Source organism: Symphalangus syndactylus, chromosome 3 (genome assembly GCF_028878055.3).
Source record: "Symphalangus syndactylus isolate Jambi chromosome 3, NHGRI_mSymSyn1-v2.1_pri, whole genome shotgun sequence".
Classification (NCBI taxonomy): domain Eukaryota; kingdom Metazoa; phylum Chordata; class Mammalia; order Primates; family Hylobatidae; genus Symphalangus; species Symphalangus syndactylus.
The window spans coordinates 107,473,788-107,491,928 of NC_072425.2; the positions used below are offsets into that span (position 1 = coordinate 107,473,788).

Below are 18,141 nucleotides of genomic sequence, written 5' to 3' on the forward strand. Positions count from 1 at the left end.
ACTTTCATTTTAGTGGGAGGAAAGGAGAGAATAACAGGCAATAAATAAATATGTACTGTGTCAGGCGGTGATAAGTGTTAAGAACAATGAGAACTCATGGACACAGGAAGGGGAACATCACACTCGGCGGGAGGACTGTTGTGGAGTGGGGCGGGGGGGGAGGGACAGCATTAGGAGATATACGTAATGCTAAATGACGAGTTAATGGGTGCAGCAAAACAACATGGCACGTGGATACATATGTAACAAACCTGCACATTGTGCACATGTACCCTAAAACCTAAAGTATAATAATAAAAAATAAATAAAAAAAAAGAAGAAAAGTAAAGCAGGCACACAAGAGAGTAAACTGGAGGTGGAGGAAGTATATTTTATTCAGGGTGGCTTGGGTTTACACAGGAGAATGAAGTTAATGAAGTCATTTAGACTAATGTGCAACAGCAGATTATTGAACTCTCCCCAATCAAAAGAAAACCAGGAGTAAGAATATCATCGCTGTATGATACGTTCATTCATACTCCTTAGTTCTAGATAATGTCAATTATCACTGGTCTAAGCCAGGCTGAATTAAACAATGAATCCCATAATTAACCGCCAGTGAGAATTATAAATTGCTCTTGTGACTATGAAAGATGGCAGGTCACAGATTCAAGTGTCCTGATTGCAGCAGTCACCAGATGGAAGTTTATGCAGTATAAATGAGCGTGAGGTTTCACATAATTAATTTTTTTGTTTAAATTTAAATTTGCAATCTACCTTTAGTGCTATTATAAAACCAGTTGAGTTTGATTTATTTAACAGACTTCTGTACTGCTGAACAGAGTAGTCCATAGAAGGGTGTGTGTAAGAGAAAGCTCTTCTCTAAATCCTGTATTTATCAGAGCCTGCCTCAAGGATGTAAATTCTACATCCTATACCTGTTTAACAAGTTAAATTTTTGAAAGTATTATTTATTAATGAGTTACAGATTATGCTTCCCGAAAAGTTGAAAACTGCAGCTATAATAGTTAAAATATGCTGTAACAGCTGCCTTTATTACTTAAATTGCTTTTTACTACAGAAAATTGACAACTATTTTTCCTTTCAATTGGAAATATAGGAAGGCATTGTAAGTAAACCCAGTCTATTTTTGTATTTCATCTTTCCCCAGAATTTCCTTTTCAAAATTCTTCATTTCTAACTTTATTCCATGAAGATATTTTTAGGAATAGTTAGTGTTATGAGTCATTGGCATGTTTTACGCTTTCACATGGTGAATGACATTATACTAATATTTTTTGCCTTATCAAATATGATAAATATAAGATTTTCATTTGTCTAGAATAATCACTGCAAGTTTGTTATAGCCATGATGTAGGCTCTCTCCATTGCATCAAAAAATGAAACAAGATATTCAAATTAATGTTTATTTATGTGAACATTCACACCAACACATATGTACAAGTTTATGAACTGGAGGAGAAAAGAATAAAAGCCCCAACAAATTGCTTAATACCCAAAAGGTGGGGAATGACTCTGCCAAGAAGCAGCAGCACTTGGATAGCTCTCATTGGATCCAAATCACAATATGCCTCATAATGAGATTTCATTTGAGCCTATTAAGAATTCTCTGCCTGTGTCTGAGCTCCACCATCAGGAGGGTTGGAAAAGAGGAACTACAGTGATGATTCTAGTTGGAATATAAGATCTAAGAAGATGGTAACAGAAATGATGGAAGAGGAGGATGCTAGGAGACGTGAAGTGTGTGTATGCAATGGCTCAAGGACATAGCTTCAGTACCTTGTCACAGGCAGCCTTGGTTCTGACTTCATGCTCTGTGACCTCACTGGCCACATATTTTCTTCGTGGTTGCAACAATGAACATTAGGCCTTTCATTTGAAGCACACTGCAAACCCCAATAGTTGCTAATCCAAGAGTCCTTCTGTTAACTAATTTTACAACATTTGTTATAATTAAAAGAGATTTTAATTTCACCCACTCTTTCAGTTATTATATGAAGTCATCCTGAGGACTGAAAACTATGAGCTGCTATGATTGGAAACATGTTTTTTAAAATCAGGCAGAAAAGTAGGAATAAATCTGAAAGAGGAGACCACCCTTTTTTCTATATGTTCTTTCATCTTTTTTTAAAGAAAATATGAAAAATATTACCAAAATGTTTTTTTCCAGGTACTCCAACATTTTGGCACTGGTTAATGCTTTATGTTACTTTTTCTTCCAGGAGCCTTGGCTGCCAAAGGGTAACCTTGCACAAGAACATGTTTCTTACTTACATTCTGAATTCTATGATTATCATCATCCACCTGGTTGAGGTAGTACCCAATGGAGAGCTCGTGCGAAGGGACCCGGTAAGTACTGCATAGTTTTGTTTATACTTTTATTTTAAAGGATATAGTACCTGTAAATAGTAAACACGGTGTTCATGTTGGACTTAAGCAGCTGTTCACATGTGTGATCATATTTACTTCTACAGTCAAGTTTTGCATTTTGTGAAGCATATCATTTCTATGTAGTTTCTGGAAGAAATTACAGCAGATAAGAACCATACAATAAACCATAAATTTATTTATTTATTTTTTAGACAGAGTCTCACTCTGTTGCCCTGGAGTGCAGTGGTGGGATCTCGGCTCACTGCAACCTCCGCCTCCCAGGTTCAAGCAATTCTCCCGTCTCAGCCTCCTGAGTAGCTGGGATTACAGGCATGTGACAGCATGCCCAGCTAATTTTTTTGTATTTGTAGTAGAAACGGGGTTTCACCATATTGGCCAGGCTGGTCTTGAACTCCTGACCTCATGATCTGCCTGCCTTGGCCTCCCAACGTGCTGGGATTACAGGTGTGAGCCACTGCACCTGGCCCAAACCATGCATTTCTAAGACTAACCAATAATTTATTAACATCCATGACAAATGTATTGAGCATGTCTTGTGACCATAGATGATACTAGGTACACTAAGGCAGTGCTTCCTAGTGATCCTAGTGTGCCACAAATGGTTACAGGTGTGCCTAGATATTGATCCCCTCTTCATTCTGATGCCAAGCTGGGCTTGGCCCAGTCATCTCCACTGTGAGTAGCTATTCCCTAATGCTAATGAGCCATATAAATATGGTCATGTTTTGTGTCATTATGCTTTGAAAAAGGTTTATAATGACACAGGAAATGCAAAAGTTAGGGCAACAGGACATACATCTCTGAAACTCATGCCCACATGCACAATTGCAACAAGCAAATATGGTGACTGTCCTCCTTCTATCTGAGTACTATAGAGAACAGGAGAGCTGAAATCATTTAGCTCCATTACTGAGAACCATTCTGGATTTCTTCTACCAGAATTGTCCTGAGAGTTGTTCAGAATAACCCATATTTGTCATCAGTCTTCTCTCTTTAAACCCAAGATAGTGTTTTTCACAGTGATTTCCAATCCTGGCTGCACTTCAGAATCAACGGGGGAGATTTCATAAATATGAAATAGCTACTGTCCACATGACACTAGAGAGTCAGTAGGTATGAGGTGGAGCCGAGGAATATACCCTGGATATTTCTTCTGTGCTGCCAAGTTTGGAAATCATCAGCCAACTACTGGATAAAGCAAATAAACTGGCAGGGGAGGACAGAGGAGGAACACCTTGAGGCTCTGCTTTTTCATTGATATCAGTCCCTGGTATTACAAACTAACAAAAACCAGAACTAAAAGGGATTTTGGAGGTTATTTATCCCTGACTCCTCATTTTACAGATCAGAAACTTGAGGATAAAAAGGCAAAGCGATTTGCCTCAAATCATATAACTGATTGGAGCAGGGAGCAGGCACTCAAATTCAGATCTCCTTACTCTCAGTTTTTGTTCTTTCCTTTGCATTGTCACATGTGTCTCTGTAAATCAGTGAGGGCTTAGTAACACCAAACTGGTTGATTAGGTTTCCAAATCTACCAGATTAATTTTTAAAAAATCAAATCACTTTGGTGCTATGATACCAAGTAACCATTTACTTTCCGGAAATTTTTATTTATCAATCCAGTGTTTAAATAATTTATAATTGCAGCCTCTATTATTTAATAGTTATTTTGCCTTCAGTAAATATTTTCATCCCCAAAAATCCCCAAGTACTTCTCTGCTTTCTCCTTTGCAAACCTGCTTTCCTTAATTTTAACAACAAATCTTTTCCTTATTTGTTAATGGACTGCACTTTAATTGAATGATTCAAAATAGTTTAATGATATAACTTTATTAGATTGAGTATGAAATTACCAATATTTGATAATTTTTGTTCTGCAAAATTGATGAATCCATGTTTCATCCTAATGCAAATGTGGAGACAATATGCTGGAATCTAGTAACAGTGGGGACTATTACCACCCCAGGCCTGAATGGACAAGTGGAGGGAAAGGTGTATGAACCCGAAGACAGAGAGGTGGTGTGGTAGAGGCCCTACGGAAACTGAGGACTTCTGTCTTAGGACACAGCCAGCCTGTGGCAACCCCACAAAAGGAAGTGGAGAAATAAATATCCCTTGTTCACTCACTCTCATCTTCCAGTCTCTACTGATGGTCCTCATAGCTGAGCTCAACCAGAAACCAGGCTGCAAGGCAGCCCTGCTGGAGATGTACAGATTTATTTCTGTGGGCCCAGGGTAGAGGGAGCAGGATGGAAAGTGCGTCTGGAAGCACAAATAAAAGCTATCTAGCTCACAGTGAAGGGCCAAGGGATGTTTTCATTTTTGTTTCTCTGCTTAACTGTGTTATGCAAACATCTGTAGATAGCCTCATCTTTCAAAACTGGCATTTGACAATTCTGCCAACCCAATAACTAAAATGCGTGAAATCTGCCCAGAGCATGCATCCTGTGTGACAGTGGCATGGCATGGGAAAGCAGCTTAATTTGGCTTCTGATGGCTCCACAGTGTTAATAATTTTTGCAGTATGAATATATGCAGAGAGACATTATAATCTATCTTTTAAAACCATGGCATCTGTTATCAGAGACAAAGTCCGGTCTTACCTGCAGAATAATGTGACCAAATGTGTTTATCTTGATGAATTTTCCTTTTTAATGTCAATTGACTTAAAGAAAATGTATCTCTAATTTAATCTTTGCAGTATCCCAGCAACGGATGGAATTATCCCCATTTTTAAAGCTGGGGAAACTGAGGCTCGGTGAGAGTAAGTGTCCTCCGTAGCATGAGTACTTAGAGATGGGATTCAAATCCAGACCTATCTCACACAGGAGCCAACCTCTCTCTTCTTTACCACTTGGTGCTCTTGATTGTCTTTATTTATTGCCCTAGAAAGATGTGTTCTTAAAGAAATGGGCTCAGCCATTCCAAAGTGATGGCTGCCCATAACAACACGTGCCCGCTACCGTTAATTAGGGAAGCTGACCCCCACTGAGATGAAAACAGAAGTAGAAGCAATTAACTAAGAATCTCTGCAGAAAACAGTCACATTTTGGCTCTCCATTTCCCATTAAGAGTAGAAACCGTAGGAAAGTTACTCTCTGTAGGGAGCAGGCCAAGAAATAAGGCTTCAGTTTTTGAATAATCAACTACATTGATCTGGGAGCATGCTCAGTCACATTACGAAGTATCATAAATTCTTGAATAGACTCTTTCTCCTCTTTTTTGGGGGAGTCTCACACCCATATCTCCCTGTCTCCCACCTATAAATGTAAAAGGGACTTCTTATCCACTGTGAGATCTTGTTCAACCTATCTTCCTGAAATAGTCAAAATTCAGGTTTTTTTCTGAGTTTGCTACTAAATTATAGAAACCAGGTAGCTTTATGCGTCAAATGAGAATAACAAAAACTGCTTTACCCACTTCCCAGCAGTTGTCCTGGAGCCCAAAGGAGCATAAAGCTTTTCAAAACCCCCAAGGGCCTAATATTGCAAGTGATTGCTCACAAGGTTGCTGTCAACTCTCACCTTTTGACTAACTCCCTAGGTCTCTGTACTTGACTTTTCCAACAAATCTGTTACTCTATTAATTGCTCTTGGCAGTCTCATTCATTGTCATTGCTAGATGTCTCTACTTTCATAGGCTTTTTAGGGGTAGACATGTCCAGGGACTCTGCCAGCCACAGCACATAGGCTGTGCTAACCCAGCCACCACTAAGTCAAACCACGTATGCCCTGCAGCTCCTGTATTGCCTAGTAACCTTTAATAAACTCCATTAGCAGGTGTCTAGGGACCTGGCTCTGCCACTAGGCACCTGATTTCCTAGGAGAATATGAGTGTGAGATTTAGGGAGCCAGAGAAATTAACAGGAAACTTTCTTCTGGGTATGGAGGAGTGAGATTGATTCACCCAAACAAAATAGGCATTCTTAAAGTAAGTTTGAAAGAAAGGAAAGAAGCTTATCTTTATGGCATGACTAGCATCTGGTTCTTCCAATGTATTTTTTTTTTTTTATTATACTTTAGGTTTTAGGGTACATGTGCACAATGTGCAGGTTTGTTACATATGTATCCATGTGCCACGTTGATTTCCTGCACCCATTAACTCGTCATTTAGCATTAGGTATATCTCCTAATGCTGTCCCTCCCTCCTCCCCCAACCCCACAACAGTCCCCAGAGTGTGATGTTCCCCTTCCTGTGTCCATGAGTTCTCATTGTTCAATTCCCACCTATGAGTGAGAACATGCAGTGTTTGGTTTTTTGTCCTTGCGATAGTTTACTGAGAATGATGTTTTCCAGTTTCATCCATGTCCCTACAAAGGATATGAACTCATCCTTTTTTATGGCTGCATAGTATTCCATGGTGTATATGTGCCACATTTTCTTAATCCAGTCTATCGTTGTTGGACATTTGGGTTGGTTCCAACTCTTTGCTATTGTGAATAGTGCCACAATAAACATACGTGTGCATGTGTCTTTATAGCAGCATGATTTATAGTCCTTCCAATGTATTTTTAATCGAACAGACTTGCTGGTTTTAGCTATGCGAGAGCAAACTTCCTAAGGAAAAACGATAAAACATTTTAAAGATAGAATTTTATCCAATCAATCAAGTACTTATTGACCACCAAAACTTTTAGCCCTCAGGCTGAAATTCATTTATACTATTTTGGAAACATATCTGTGACATCCCCTTCACGATCCCTCGCAATGAGCCAAGTCTCACATGGAAATAGCTTTGTGAGTCTTGCAACCACACATATAGGGGTTGGTCACATTTTTACCTATTTCAAACTGTATTTTTTCCACAGAAAACAAAGAGGCAAAAAAATGGGATATTTTTCTCTATATGCCTAAAAGAGCCCATTTCCCTCTGAAGTTAGAAAAAATGAAAACAAGCCACCAATAACAAGCCACTTACAATGATCAATGGGGCAATATCATATGTGAGAACACACTGTGCCTCTTGCATATTTTCAAATGTCTGTTTCTTCCATAAGAGAAAATTTGGAAACACATGTCCCTCCTCAAATACATATAAACAGCATAGACTAAAACAAAATAACTACAATGACAAAACTTAATTCATGTCTGTAAATTGTGAAGCATACACTTCACTCAGAGGAAATAAACTAGGCTATTTGTTTTTAAGCACTTTCTCTATTTTAACGCAGTCGTCGTTTTCCAATGAGAGTTTTGTTAGATCTCTTATCTAATCCTCCATATACAAGCAACATAGGGTTGCTCTCTGTAGGCATGGGAAAATCAGTTTAAGAAAGGGAAGGAAATAATTCTCAGGAAGACATGTTTTATACATTATTCATCCTTGAAATTGCTTATGTGCCACCACCGACAGGAACACACATGGTGAAATTTGTATTGTATTTCACCTTGAAAATGCATATTCTGTCATAAATGCATTCATAGAAGTCTGATTTCTTGAGCATCTTTTCTCATCCAAAAGATTATTAAGGTAGATTACAGTTGAAACTGTAAATTCAGGTATCATGAAAGCAGTTTTCCCCATTGTAATAAATTTCATTATGAAGGGGATAAACAAGAACTAGAAAAGATTTTACTGCTATTTTCAAGACCCATCTTTTCTAGGAATAGAATTCTTCACTTCTAAAGATACAGGCAAAATAGTATCCAAAGGCTGAGAATCATGTGTCATCAACATTACTAAGTCACATGCGGAATCATATATTTAAAATTACTTGAAATAAATTATGTTAAATACTGAATTTTTCTTGAAAAACTGACACTCCAGAATACATTAGATTAAGGTCCTCCCTAGCCAAGAAAAGTAGAGACAAGGGGAAAAAAAAAAAAAAGAAGAAGAAGAAGAAGAGACAAAGAAAAGCAGCCAAAAAAAAATTTGGGGAAAGAGAAGTTATTGGACATTGTCAATCTACAAATATTTATTGAAATTGTAACTAACATGAGAACGACAACCACAGTTATAAATAAAGAAAAGCGTATCTATCAGCATGTCATCTGTCAGTAATTCGGGCATATGTTTTCTTCAAAAAAAAAACACAATACATAATTTTTAAAGACAGTTTGTTCTTAAGCAAACTAAAGACAGATGGGTGGGTTTTGTGTGTGTGTTGTTGTTGTTTGTTTGTTTTCATTTTGGACCAATTCAGGGTCACTGAATCAGCAATGATTTTCCTCACCAATGCCCATGGGAATATATTAAAAAGTTATTTTTTGAAGAGGAAGGCTGCCTTATCCCCAATGTTGTCACGCTATTTCTATACATCTTTTTTTGTTGTTGTTGTTATTATTTTGTTGAGGGTAAGGAAAACATACACACACACACACACACAGACAATGCCCTGTCCTCACTGTCAGTGGAGAATCCCTGTGGATTTGTGGTCATTTTCCCATTAAAGTAGTTTCTTCCCTGGGTAGTTTTTGGAAAGTTATATTATCTCCTGAACGGCCAAGGGTGAGAATCTTATTCCTTCCACGTTCTTTTTTTAAAAAAAGTTAAACTCAAAATAACTCATGGCATAAAGAAGGGCTGAATACATCCTCAGTTTATTGAGTGATGTGAAAATTGCCCATTGTTATTTGTGTCATTTGAGCTTCACATTTCCATAATATCTGAAATGTTATTTTATTTTTTTTGTTCTATCTGCTCATTCGATGATCTTCATGTAGAAAGTCAGGAGGCAGAATTAAAAGCATTGTTCTTGCTGCATCTAAAGGAAGCTAGCAAGATACTTGTCATTTCTTAGAAATAAATTTCTCTCTAATTTTTGTATCTGGGTCTGAAAGGCACAATGCAGAGAGATTAGTTTTTACTGGAAACCTGAGCACTTTGCACCTCAGAAACTGAAACAATCGAGTCTTATTTTCTATAGCCTCTTATATAAGTAAAGTCAAACGAGTTCCAAGTTCTGGAAAGCAACATGAATGTCTTCTAACCTTTATTTTTTCAGAACGATTGAGCCACCAGGCTATGTCAGAGCTTCTTCTTAGGTAGGCACAGCAAGATTAGCTTAGAATGGATGCTCAGAGCCAAGACACTAGAGAAGACAAAACCCAGGGTGGAATCTGGACTCCTGCCCAGCCCAAGGGAGGCTGGTGCAAGGGAGAGTATATAAATGTGAGAGAGGTAACCGAGATAGCAGAATTTTTGAGATGAGAGGTCAATGGTAAATAAAACCAGATTGAAATGATCTATTTCAGTAACTTATGGAAAAAACTAGATTGGGAACGAAAGCATATGATGCATTTGAAGGACAATGCTGAGAGAGTAATGCCAAGATGTGGTAATGGAATGAAGTATCCTACCCTGGTCATTTATGCTACTTCACTTTACTTACATGTCAAAACCAATAAATGATCTTTTAACCAAGGTCACATGGTGCAGAAAAGTATAGAGGATTTCTTTATTCGTTTTTAAAGTTATTATTTATAATTGGATGCTTTCTCATACGGATTTGAAGGAGAATCTCTTCCTAAAGTGGATATAAACATATACCCAATCTCCAGTTTCTTTTATTTGGCCAGTCTTGGTGGTACCTCTACACATGAAATCAGTGACTCACAAATGGTATCTTGTGACATATTTTACATAGCAAGTCTTCATCTCAAAATTTGCAGTTAGCTTCCCCTGCTGTGAGAAGGCTGCCATGAATTTAGTGCAGAATTTGTTATATATTTGTTTTTATTGTCAAAGAGCTTCCAATTGAGATGGTAGAGGTTTTGCACACTCCATTAGGGTATGTTGGATCATTGCTGGAAAGTTGTGAAGTGACACTTGATTTGATATTTGTTGTGCTTAGCTGGATTACTCCAAATTACATCATTGTTCTTGCTGAACTTCAGTATCTAAATCCTCGCTCTTCTACTTAACAGATTAATCTTTAATATTGAGTAAGTTACTTAACCTCACCGTGCCTTGCTTTCCTAATGTGTAAAATGGAGTTCATAATAGGACCTTTCTCATAAAGCTGTCTGTGAAAAATAAGCCAATATGCCTAAAGTCCACAAAACATCATCTGGCACACAACTCTCAAAAATCAGCTATCATTATTTGTATTATCGTTCTTAGCTTTATCATTAGGGCTTTATCACCTGTCAATTACTAACTGTGGCACCTTGTTCATTTTTGTGTGATACAGCGCAGGAGGTGTGAAACTCAGAGCAACACTGCTTAAATCTAAAAGGGACTAAGCATAAAAGTAGAATACACATATGTAGAGGCTTGTAAATAACAAATAACCTGAAGGGCTGTGGTCTGAAAATATACAGCTAAATCAATGGTGACTTGAGAATCCCTAATGAAGAGTGATACGAGACTCTCACTATACTGTATAGAGAAAAAAACCCTGAGAGTACTAAGTGGTTAACTTTTATTCCCCTATCACATTTCTTTGTTGTTGTTGTTTTGTTTTTTAATCAGAATTGTGTATAGCCTACCCTTCTGTTTGCCCTGGCATTGTCTTCTTAATACTTCCAAAGTGCTTCCTTTGCCAATTTCAGGATCATCTCCTGCTGTATTTATCTCAGATGAGACTTTTTTCTCCAGTGTTTGTTTTTAATTCTTTTCCTAAACACACCAAATCACAACGACACAGTTCCACAAACTCAAACTCATTTTCTCTGAGGCTTTATCAGGAATCATCTCAAGATTGCTTAACAGACTCACTTTTAATTGAAAATGTTAACATCCTTAAATTCCTCTGGAGAAAGATTGCAGCATTTTCCTACAAAGCTGCTTACTGCTAGACTTTCTGATGAAGTTTCTACTTCATTCAGCTGGCTTTAAAGACTGTGCAGGTTGACAGTTTTCCAGGTTTTCTTTTTGTCCCTTAGTTTATCAATTGAACTGGCATTTTGACAAAAAGGTCTGTAATTCCTCCTTATGAGGTTTTGAAATATATGTGAATCAAAGTCAGGATGTTTCTCATTGGGTTGTGAGTTTACTGCAACAGGAGTTTACAACAACAGGAGTTGCAGTAAATTCACTGCAACAAGTACTGAGGAGACTCTCTCTGAACCCTAAATTCTTCCAAGATGTGGTCTGCATCAGCATCACCTGGGCTTCGGTTAGAGATGCAGAATCTCATGTAGGCTTTTACATGGGCATCTTGCGTGGAGTTGAGGTTTGGGGTACGGGTCCTGTCACTCAGGTAGTGAGCATAGTACCCAATAACTGGTTTTTCAACACATACAGTCCTCTCTCCCTCTTGCCTCTAGTAGTCCCCAGTCCCTGTTGTTTCCATGTTTATGTCCTTGTGTGATCAATGTTTAACTCTCACTTGTAAAAGAGAACATGTGATACATGTTTTCCTGTTCTTGCATTAATTAATTTAAGATAATGGCCTCCAGATGCATTTATATTGCTGCAAAGGATATGATCTCATTCTTTCTTATGTCTGCATGGTATTCCATGGTGTATACGTATCTTCTGTATCTATAATAAAGGGAGAAATTTTAAAAACTAAAAAATAAAATTAAAAGATTATTATGCTTAAATAAATAAATAAGAAATGCAGACTCTCAAGCCCCACACCACACCTTCTGAATCAGAATCTCAAATTCTTTCTCATGGACAAAGGCTGACTGGTGAAAAACGAAACTTATGTGATGACCCCATGAAGTGGGACCCTTTCCGTCATTTGTTTGTTTGTTTTCTCTGTAATTGCTCTTTTTCTGAGGAAATACAGTTTGGGATGGAGGGGTGGAGAGAAGGGACTCTGAGTATATTTGATTCAGACAAAACTTATTTTCTTTTAATTGAAATGATAAGGGGAGCAGAAAAGGACATGCTTTTAAATGAGCCCCATGTAAAGATGGTCATTGCAGAAAAAATATTCAATTGCATACATAAATAGGACTTCAATGACGAGCATCCTTCTTAGTGTCACATGTAATTGAATTTGGCTGATAAATAAGCCTTGCATCTCTTCTTTATGAGAAAAACTGCTAATGGATTTTACAAGTAATAAGTTCAAGGGTTTTGAAAAGTTCTGGATGATTTGCATGCAGTGTAAATAATTTAAAAATGTGAACTATTGTTACGAAGTGAAAGCAAGTATACTATCAAAATTTAACTAAAATGTTTACAGGCAACTATATTTTTTAATATTTTATTTGAGGATTATCTCAAGACCAGAAAGGCATTAACATAAACTACAAATCATGAAGGCAGGAAGTGTCTCGAAAAAAAAAAAAGTATTACAACTAAATAGATAAATTCGGGGAAAAAGATTACTCCTGAAATGCAGATGGACTGTTATTGAGCTACATATCCTGCAATATCTGAATCATATAAGACCACTTTTTGAAGAAAATTGTTTTATTTAAAGTTTCTCATATGATTATCCTACTACCGTAATTTTCATGTGATGTTACAGAGTATATATTACAGTGGTTCATTATCTAAAATTGATCAAAAATAAGGGTGATAGCTGAGTAGCTCCTGTCTGGCAAAAACCTCTCACAGAGAACAACTACAAACCCTGAACAAAATATAAAAAGAAATTATCTGAAGACCCTGGAGAGAGACCAAGACAGGGAGATGCTAGAAAGAAGATGAGACTTTAAAATGGAGATAGTTGTGAGTAAAGTTCCCTTGATTTTATCCCTTTCCAGGACAGGTAAAACTCTGATAGAAAACTCTCAATTTTACTGACTTTAATAATACAAGACAGAATTTAGGGCAACTACAGCTCCCCAAAAGTGAAGGAAATAAATCTCAAAAAGAAAATAGTCAGAGAAGAGGGGCCTCAGATTCTGTGTGTCTACTTATGTGTAGTCTTTCACTGACCACATAACCATGTGAATGTGAAGGAGTCCATGAGCACATCATACTTGTTCAATATGTATTTTTTAGTGTATGAATGAAAAGATGATCCATCAGCTATACCCTTCATAGAACATTCCAACAAGCTAGAATACCCCATATCAAATTTATTTACTTTAAGAGGTCTGACAGAGAAAACAGAATATCTCAAGGTAGGATTATGGCACCTTTACTAATCTTTAAAGGAGATTTTTCCATTGTCCCTTGTTTGACATTTGGAAATTGTTTAACACTTGAGTAATGAACCACAGTAAACTTTGTTCCAGACGAAAAGTGTTCATTTTTATGTTGTAAAGTGAAAGGATAGATGGAAAAGGATAGCTTAAAGAACGCTACAAAATGGTGCAAATGGCCATGGAATATTCACATGCCCCTTGGACAGCCTTTGCTTATACCCAAAGGCACATACACATGCCCAGTCTGAAGACCATAGTGCAAAGGGAAACACCTGTTCGACCAAGACTGCAGGGGATAAATGACAGGGTATAGCAGAACTTAGGGACTGCCATCCTCTAAAGAACCCACACTGGAAACCTAGAAAAACTTGACAAAAATTTAAGATGTCCCCACAGGAATTCACCCAGCATTGTAAGTTTTCTATTGATGTCAGCAGCCTGACCCCTGCAGATATGTACTGATCTTTGCAGACGTTTGTAAGAATTGTAATGCTGTTAGGTAAAAAGCTCCCTGGAATTTATTTGTCAGATCATAGATAAGCAGCTCTTGTTTGGATACTTGATAAAATAATATTGAATTAGGAGTTAAAATATTTTCAATCGAACAACACTATAAACACTACCCAAAGCCATATTCATTTTGATTTAATAAGAAACTGCTGCTCACTTTCTATATAAATATTATTGGGTTTAAGTCCTGAGGGTGGAGATGGAAGAGGCAGCAGAGACATAAAGACGATGAATCAGGTAGAAACATATTTAACAGCAATTACGCATTCGCTCAATATGTAATCTAGATATACATTAAATAAAACTTAATAAAAAAATTTAACCTGGCCAATTTAACCAACGTAGACCACAAATCTTTATCATTCAGTCTCTCTTAAAATGTCTTTTCCTTCAGGTAAAATATTTAGAAATTGACTTATTGATTCTTCTTCACCTGCTGAAGTAAACATCACTTCACACTCTTCCCTCTGTGCTAAAGCAAACTGATAAGAAAACATTTTTAGAAGCTTCAGGGAAATGTAAATAATTATCTTTAATCATTAGAGATCATGCTGAACATATAGCAAAGTTTATTTCTGTTTTGAAACAAAACTTGGCAGAAATAAAATTGGCAGCTTTGATTCAGTGCAAAGTATTGTGGAGCTGGTACTATTTAGACCATTTCAAAATAATTTTTAAATATTTTATTTATTAATATGTTTGTATAGTGGGGGATGTGGTTTTAGTTGTTTGCTGTAAGTTTCCAAACATATTTATTTGGCCCTCTAATAACTAAAGAAACAGAGAAGATACTCTTCAGGCTCTTCATTTTGCCTCAGTTTTGTCCATGTGAATTTGAAAAGTAAATTAACAGTCAGCCACCTCTTTTACTATAAAGTAGCCTGTATTGTAGCCCGCCAAAAATAGAAAAGTTGGAAGAAGAGTAGAATGTGTTTGACTTTGGCAGAATCTGCTAATCTGTTCCTTGTAAATTTTCACACAAACTGGGTAGATTATTTAATATTAATAACACAAGCCCCACTAGTCTGATCCATTTTTTCTCCTCTGACTTAACTGAGAATTTTTAACTGTCTTAAAGTAAGCTACAAAAATTACCTTTTTTAGAAATCATTGTACATAGTGTCACTTATTTGTTTATGTATCTGTCTCCCCACCGGAAGGTAACTTCTTTGATTGCAAGCATTGAACTTTATTTTTGCAGCCCTAGCCCAGGATGGGACATAAAAATGCAAGCACAGTTACTGCATCAAACTTAGCCACTGTTTTGAAAAACCAAAAGAGCTTATCTAAAGTATGCATTTTAATCAAATCCTGGCAGAATATAGGAAACATATGGCTGTTATTTTTAATTCTCCTTTGCCAAATTTGTTTTACAGCAAAACAAAACTAAAACATCTCACAAAATTTTCCTTAATGTGTTATTATACCTAACCATATGAAATCAACACAGAAGTTGAATCTAATACCCCAGTTTTACCAATGAGAGGGAGAAATTGCAGTAGCTTTTTTTTGTGAAAGCTAAGAGTTTTTGTGCACACGAAATGTATCATGAGAATTAAGTAAACCCTGAAAATGAAATATGCACAGGCTTGGCCCTTGCCAAAGTTTTCAGAGCGCTTACTTTTGGCAACACTTCCCTGGGTCTTCTGTTTGTGAACCTGCGAAGACTAAGTTTCTTAGGAGTAGGGACTCCGTTTGACAACTTTGGATCTTCTACCCTCCTGCCTGCAATACAGTATAAGCTCAATAAATATTTGATAAACCACATTCCAAATCTGCATTCTCTGTGATCCCCCAGCCCCTCAATTTTCCTACTCTATATTTTCGAAGAGTGATAGGACAAAATGTGTGTGTAATCCCTCCCTGAGGTATCGGCATTTTAGTAAGGAAAACAGCTTTAAGCTAAAGAAATGAAACCATATGGCATGTCAGGCATTCTGAAGATAATGGAAGGCATTCTGAAAGGCAAGATAGTATTCCTTAGCTCCCTATTGTACGTGGTAATAGGCCTGTAGTGCAAATGATGCCAAGAATAGTTCATGGTGGATTTTCAATTGCTTAAAAGTAGGACATAGGCCATGATCATTGCTTTTCGTTGTTTCCACAGATCAGCTCTGGTCTCCTTTCTATTTCTCATACTTAAGGTCTTTCTCTACCCCCACCACAACAGAAAAACACCTCAAAACATTGATTACCTATTATAAGGTTGGTCTTTTCTAAAAAAACAAAAATTCCAAAGCAGTTTACATTTGGAGTCACTCTTTGCCCCCCCATCGATGGTTCTTGAACATATTGCCACACAAGATTTCCTATGTTATGTAGATTAGAGGAATTTTCTTAAGTGTCCTTGAAAAATATAATAGGAAATAAATTAACTACTGAACATCTGTCTTCTATAAAATTCTGAGGTTGACTTGATTTATTAGACTAAGGAAAACTTGTGTTCTGTAATTCTGATTCCATTTTTAATCAAATTATTATAAACGCCCTTTGGGGCATTTTGTGGAAAAGATAGATTAAATAGTGTACCCAATTAAAAAACTGAAGGATCCCTTGCACTTGAAAGTTACACACTGCTCAACAAACTGTATGTTTTATTAAAACATGAACTGGTAGTAAGGGCACTGAATAGTGATACGACTCATTGAAGCCAAAGTGGATAGTATGGCTTTTACTTACATATCATTCACAGTGGCAATTATCTCTTTTTATATTAATGAAGAAAATAAAATAGAGTATAACCCACAAATTTTATCTATTTTTGGCTTCAAGTATTTCTTGTTTTACTTGGGAGTGATGCATTTATATTATTTGAGTGCAGATTTTTGTCTTGCAATTTGGGAGATCATACTACTTTAAAGAAAATTACACTGGTGTGACTTATCTTTAGAAAGCTAGTGGAAAGTTGCTTAGCTTATTTGATGTGATCTGAGTGACTTCCTTAATACCCCATGCTGCTAATTAAGAAACCATCTCAGAATGGAGGTAAAGACTAACCCTAATCAAGAGGCCCCATCATTTTGTTTAATGCCTGGTTTACTCCACCCTTGATGGAAAGGTTATAATTAAGTCAGGGGCTATATGACAATATCTTATGCATATTGATACTCCCAGAGCTAGCTTAGTTCCTGGCTCATAGCAGGTGTTCCATAAATGTTTGTTCAACGCAACTGAATTACCTTGAATATCTTGGGCACAGGATTCTTAACCAGGGGCCTAAATTAGAAATTCTGAAAAATAGTTTGAAAACAAAAAGAGAGATGAAGTATACTTCTGTGTATTTCTTAAAAAATTATCAGGTGACACTGATAAACCACCTTAGTTATGAAACACTGATCTAAGTGCTAAACTATTTTTGTGAAAAATTCTAATAGTCAGCTTGATCACCTAGATATTTCTAATTATTTTCATGAGGTGTTTATTTTAAAAATGAATAGACTGGTGATTTTTAAAATTTGTGTGAGCTTTTGAGGCCTTTAGCCTCCAAGCAATATCTTACGTCAAACCCAAATATGGTCAATTCTCATTTTTATTCATGAATTCCATCTTTGCAAATTTGTCTTTTCCTATAAATTATTTGTAACTCCCAAATCAATACTCCTAGCAGATTCACTATCATTCACAGACATTCACAGAATGTCCAGAAATTGGAGCCATCTGATGTGCAGCTCCCAGCTGAGGTTAAACAAGGCAATGCTCTCTGTGTCTTCTTGTTTCAGTTCTCATACTACAAACAAATGTCCTTTTTGTGGTCTATTTAGTGCTACAATTTTTACATTTTTATGAATTTGTAAATTGGTTGGTGATTTTGTTGTTTTAAATAACCCCTCAAGCATAGTACTGAAGTTCTGTATGATGTTCCTAAGTACAAGAAAGCTGTGATGTGGCTTACAGAGAATATGTGTGTGTTGGAGAAGTTTTCTTCAGGTAGAAGTAATGGTGCTATTGGCTGAGAGTTCGGTGTGAATGAAGCAGCAACATATGTTAAATAAGGTGTCTTTAAACAAAACACATAAAACAAAGTTAGCTATCGATTGCTGGGTGAAAATGTTTGTGACCAGAGGCTTACAGGAACCTAACCATGTGTTTCCCCTAGGAGCAATGGCTCAGTATTTGCTATTTCAGTTTTTGAAGCAACTTTATAGACCATAACTACTGAAAATAACAATAATTAACTGTATATAAAACTTGAAGCCAAAATTACTCTGGGTGACAAAGGCATAAGACCATCATCTTTGT

The 18,141-nt window shown here is 36.7% G+C and overlaps 1 protein-coding gene across 2 annotated transcripts in view; it reads left to right on the forward strand.

Annotated features, from left to right (window-relative positions):
- The window catches only part of CALCR (calcitonin receptor), a 153,259-nt gene that overhangs the window by 114,090 nt on the left and 21,028 nt on the right, over positions 1 to 18,141 (forward strand). For both annotated transcript variants that reach the window (XM_055269989.1, XM_055269990.2), the window contains 2 exons: positions 1,061 to 1,108; positions 2,223 to 2,349. In XM_055269989.1, the coding sequence (XP_055125964.1) occupies positions 1,061 to 1,108; positions 2,223 to 2,349 (175 nt within the window). The remainder of the gene's footprint in view (positions 1 to 1,060; positions 1,109 to 2,222; positions 2,350 to 18,141) is intronic.